General features: G+C 38.0%; 2 protein-coding genes across 3 annotated transcripts in view; one reads left to right on the top strand and one right to left on the bottom strand.

The window, feature by feature from the left end:
• The window catches only part of LOC107726328 (pleckstrin homology domain-containing family J member 1-like), a 5,077-nt gene extending 4,349 nt beyond the window's left edge, over positions 1-728 (bottom strand). The window contains exon 1 of the mRNA XM_016535874.1: positions 403-728. Coding sequence (XP_016391360.1) covers positions 403-496 — 94 coding nt within the window. The 5' untranslated portion in view covers positions 497-728. The remainder of the gene's footprint in view (positions 1-402) is intronic.
• The window catches only part of LOC107726326 (splicing factor 3A subunit 2-like), a 12,597-nt gene that overhangs the window by 5,984 nt on the left and 1,206 nt on the right, over positions 1-5,407 (top strand). Inside the window, exons 1-6 of one of the 2 annotated variants that reach the window (XM_016535872.1) lie at positions 1,043-1,146; positions 1,773-2,002; positions 2,083-2,129; positions 2,218-2,327; positions 4,980-5,029; positions 5,179-5,319. In XM_016535872.1, coding sequence (XP_016391358.1) covers positions 1,805-2,002; positions 2,083-2,129; positions 2,218-2,327; positions 4,980-5,029; positions 5,179-5,319 — 546 coding nt within the window. In that variant the 5' untranslated portion in view covers positions 1,043-1,146; positions 1,773-1,804. Of the gene's footprint in view, positions 1-1,042; positions 1,147-1,772; positions 2,003-2,082; positions 2,130-2,217; positions 2,328-4,979; positions 5,030-5,178; positions 5,320-5,407 lie in introns of those variants that run through there. The other variant, XM_016535873.1, reaches the window with a different exon arrangement.

Here is a 5,407-nt window from a genome sequence, read left to right as displayed (position 1 = left end):
ATAGTATTTTGTCACGCCGCGCCACTCGCGTGCGGTGTAGACACGGTGTAACATTGGTTTGGCTTTGTTTCACAGAACTAATCGTTGCCTGGGTTGCGTACGTATGTGTGGGGCGGAGCTATCAAAATAGGGGCGAGACCCTTTTGGGGTAGGGGCGTGTTTATTTGGGTGATTTCAAATGTCAACATTGGCTACCAGAAATCGCTTACCCCACCTTTAAACACTGCTGTAATATCAGAAAATAGTGCGAGTAGTACGCTACATGCGATCACAGCATTGATAAAAAAAATAAGCAGTTTTCTAGTTCTGTTGTTGATTTTAATCGGCGGGGTCTGGTTTTCTTTTGTTAGCGTTCTGACGCGGTGCTTTAATAGAAACTCCACAGAAACGCTCGCCGCTTACCGTCTCCTTTCTTCGGGCCTCTCATGCCCAGCTCGGCCGCTCTCTCTGACGGCTGGCGGCTCAGAAACACCAGCTCCTTCTCGTTGAATCGCATCTTCAGCTCTCTGACAGCAGTTTCGTCTCATTAAAGCGCATTTTTACGACATTAAACAGCGGTTTTCGTCTTAGCGTCAGCGTCGGATCGGATACTCCGCATCCAGATTATCACTCATAGTCTGCTGCTGTGGTCAGAAATAATCTCCTCTGATCTGATCGCGTGTTTAATGCCAAACGAAGCGAAACAAGCGTCCTAAACTCACACACACCCAAAACACACAGAGAGCAGCCGGAAGAGGGCGCTGGTTTACCACTTAAAACGTACACTTTTAAAACAAATCATATAAAAGTATTTGTTTTGACATTTTAATTTGATAAAAAAAAATCACAAAGCCGAGTTTGTCAATTAAAAGAGCATTTTTGATGATGATTTTGCAGTTTTGTGACGTCTTGTCACTTACCTTTTTAGTAAAACCTGTCAACGTGTGACTTTTTTTTAGACTTTTACACATCCTCATTGATCGCGGTGCAATTAAATTAGTTTACAGTGCATTTGTAAGGGAAAACAGACACTTTTGCGGGGCATTTTTAGCTACCTTTTATCAATAAAGTTGCGCACTTCAAAATAACAGGAACCGGAAGTGCATCACTCAGCGCGTATGCGCATTACGGCAGCGACGGCGGCGGCAAGCGTGATCTGGACGTTAGGTAAGAAATGTTTTCACAAAGAATTTCCCAATCAAAATAATATTTATTTATACTTTTGGTATTATACTTTAGGTTTACTCAAACTCTGGTATTTTAATGACCTTTCGGCGTTTGTTATGATTCGTTAAAATGCAGCTTTGAAGTCAGTTCGATTCGATTCAGTGCTTTATGAGAGTGAGTGTGTGTGTGTGTGTTACTATTGTAATTGATAAGTGATTTTATTAGTGTCATAGCTTTTTACTCCTACCGTAAATATGATTATATACACGTTTGCATTTGTTTCCCCTTCTTAAATCCACTTATTATAAGTCAAGGTTTCTTGCTCTAAAAACATTCAGCTTTTATTTTGGTGTCTATTTATATCTCACCGATCCTTACAGTTTAAGAAGCTGTTTGCTGCAAGTTTCAGACTTCTATATGTGAATATAAAATGATCAAGCTCTCCTCTGTTATTGTACATCTTTGCAGATTTTTGAACACTATTTTTCAGTACATTTTGAAATAAGAGTGTGCTGGCGGGACGTTTTGAGTTCTGACAGTTCAACCATCAAACTCTTTGAATTTCAGATGATTTTCTGTCATGTTTCCGTCCTGTTTGAATGTGTTTTCTTCTTCTGTGATTCCAGGAGCAGCAGTGTGAGGAGAGGGATCTGTCATCATGGATTTCCAGCACAGAGCTGGAGGCAAAACAGGCAGCGGTGGCGTCGCCTCGTCGTCCGAAAGCAACCGAGACCGGCGTGAGCGTCTGCGGCAGCTGGCCTTAGAGACCATAGACATCAACAAAGACCCATACTTCATGAAAAACCACTTGGGCTCTTATGAGTGTAAACTGTGTCTCACGCTGCACAATAATGAGGTATGAGTGACGCTAATGCACTTTACAAACCTTCGTCCTTAAACATGACTCTCATTGTGTCTGTGATGTTCCTCTTCTAGGGAAGTTACCTCGCTCACACGCAGGGCAAAAAGCATCAGACTAACTTGTAAGTGCATTTCTGCAGCTGTGATCATCAGGATGATGTTCAGTGTAGAGGAGCAACTCATTGTGTTGTCTGTACTTTTCTATTTTAGAGCAAGACGAGCTGCAAAAGAGGCGAAGGATGCGCCGGCTCAACCCGCTCCAGAGAAAGTCAAGGTTGAGGTGAAGAAGTTTGTCAAGATTGGCAGACCGGGTTATAAAGGTAAGACACTTGAGCCTCAGACCTGCATCCTATTTACTGAATGAAATCAAGTAAGCATTTCTTACTAATTTTTTTCTGTGCTGAATGCAAAAACTAGTGTCTGTTTTGCTGGAGCATGTCACACTTTCTCACTAAATATGATGCATTTTGTTGCATTTTTGCTTTTACAGACATTTGTTTTGGCTAAGAAGTCTTGTATTCTCCATTTAAATCCGTGCAGTCGGATTTAAAGGGACAGCAGCCTATAAATACGTGCTGCTGAAAATGACACTAATGTTAATCAAACAACAAAACAGCTATAACAAAGATTAATCCAAATTTAATTCATACAGTGAACACAATGCAGTGTTATTTTACACTTAATTATTAAATTTCTGTACCTGAATACTACTGTATTTTATCTATGCTTGTAAATTGTGTATTTGTTCTTTTTTCCCCCTTTTTCTTTCTTTTTTTTACGGACTGTTCACTTGCCTTTAATCATGTTTGAACTTTCTCAGACTATAGTTTTTGCTGTGGTATATGAAGAAGTACTTGAAGTGTATGGAAAGCAAAGTTACAATGATATAACATTAGTGTCATTCATTTTTTTGTCTTTCACATTGATGTTAAAATTACATTTTCTGATTTGTGACATTACTTTTTATGTACTGCTAAAACACTGCTGGTCACTTTCAGAAGTTGTAGTGATACTTTCTTTTCCAAGAAAGAATGTGAAACAAATTGGTTATATAATTTTCATTTTTGAATATTTTAAAATATAATTTAAATAGATTTTTCACACTTTAAGCAATATCGTATCGCATATCGAATTTTTTAACAAGGTATCGCGTATCGCATTTTTTTTCAATATCGCACAGCCCTACCATTAATCAACAGAAAAACATCATAAACACATGATTTCTGTATGAATCTGAGCCAGAAGTAGGGATGTCAATTTTCGATTGGAGCGAATTAACAAGTTGTAGGAATGAATAGCCTATCCTTCCCCCGCAGTGTCCCGCAGCCCTGCAACCTTCACCTAATCGTTTCAAATATGAATACTACATTTCTATTGCTTTCCATGTTGAAGAACTTTGTGTTGTTTCTATTTTAATGTACTTTTAAAGTTTAAATCACATTAGAAGCTTAATTTGTAATTATGAATGAATGATGATGCATTTATATACCGTCACCGTCACTCACAGCCGCTCGCACGTGTTTTGCGCATGATTAAACAGCTTAATCGACCATCGATAGCTTTAATCGATAATCGTTGACATCCCTAGCCAGAATACAACTATTTTTTCAATTTTCAGCCCATTTTCACATGTCACATGACATTATATGATGCCTAATCCTGATTTTAAGGTCAGAATTATGTCCAGAGGCAGAAGAAAATGCAAACATGATCCTGATACCGTCTGCTGTTTTTTGTTTTGCTGCATCCAAACAGCCACAAGCTTTTGTGAAAAAAGCTTATTTATTAGTAAATCTGTTCTTTGACATTAAATTGAGTATTTGAACATATTTTCCACTCGTTCGCAGATTGTAAGTTTAATTATGTATTTTGAAATCATCTTTTTTTCATTCAAAACTAAATCTTTTGACATTTGACTGATTTTATTTTGATAAGTGCATTAAAGCTCATAATTTGAAAAATCTTCATTTTTTATTTTGTGAAAAAAATGTACATGATGGAAAGTTTTTATTGATATTTTTGAACCCAGCATCATCAATGTTGGGCCTTTTTTTGTGAATTTGTTATGATTCCTTTCCATTCAGATCATGTGGCATGAGTTGAATTAGGGTTGTGACGGTGAGGAAATCTTCCCACCGGTTAATCGACGTGTGACAACACCGGTATCACCGCGGGGCGGAAGCGTTCCCTCTTTTCCTCGCTTTCCTTCGCTTTTAAATAGCTTAAAAGCGCCGTGCGCATTTTACTTTCACTTTCGAATTAGCGGCAGTTCGGCGTCAATTGCTTGAATGCAACAACAAAATACAACATCAAACTCACTTTAGCGTATATATAAAACAGAACTTTTATTAACAAAACAAATAAAAATACACCATGCTATAGGGCAGGCTATGCCTAATAACAAATAACTTACATAAAGTTTAAATGGGTATCCAAAACTGGAAACAAGTAAACATGTATAATATATACTGAACTAAATGATTTTTATTACTATAAAAAAATCAAAACGACGGTGGGGGTCGGTGCCGCGGTTGGCAAGTGATGTAACCGGTGTTGCGGCTTAACACCGGTATCACCGTCAGCACCGTCTTATCGCGGCAAGCCTAGAGTGAATCCCATTCATTTGTTTTATAGACACGGTTCGCATTGTCATGAAGAAAACCTCTGAATATTAGGAAAAGCAATTGAAATTTCAATAGGGAATATATAATTTATTTCTCGTTCTCTGGTGGTTCTTTTAAATGAATCATCTATTGTTTTTTTTGTATTAGATACATTTATGCATTAGATATTATAATGTTTAATTGTTTTAATATAAATGTTAAGAAAACAGATTTCTAGAAATCCATATTCAATAATCACAAACGACTGGACAGTCATGAAAATTAATTTATGAAAATCTGTGGGAAGCCCCGGTACAAGTCTAAAAGTCATTGATTAACAGATGTACTTGTTTTTTATTTTGCCTGTAGTAACAAAACAAAGAGATCCGGAGTGCGGACAGCAGAGTCTGCTTTTCCAGGTAAATCCAGTCCTTTCTGTCTGACTTTGAGAAGCTGTATGTTTTGGTTGGTCCTGAGATCTGACATCCGTCTGAAAGTTGAATGTTTTTCTTGTGATTTTGATCAGCGAACCTTCATTCACAATATAAATGCTGTCCTTGTGTTCCAGATTGATTACCCAGAGATAGCAGAAGGTATCGGGCCGAGGCATCGCTTCATGTCTGCGTATGAGCAGAGAATCGAACCTCCGGACCGTCGCTGGCAGTATCTGCTGTTCGCAGCCGAGCCGTATGAAACCATCGCATTCAAGGTCTGTTGACTAATTTTACTGTAAAAGTGCATGCATGTTTAATATTGTACAGATGTCTGTACCGTAAATAAGGCAAATTCTCTTTTTT

The sequence above is a fragment of the Sinocyclocheilus rhinocerous genome, unplaced genomic scaffold (genome assembly GCF_001515625.1).
Source record: "Sinocyclocheilus rhinocerous isolate Xijiao unplaced genomic scaffold, SAMN03320098_v1.1 scaffold1598, whole genome shotgun sequence".
Taxonomy (NCBI): Eukaryota; Metazoa; Chordata; class Actinopteri; order Cypriniformes; family Cyprinidae; genus Sinocyclocheilus; species Sinocyclocheilus rhinocerous.
This window is presented reverse-complemented; position numbering and strand designations above follow the sequence as displayed.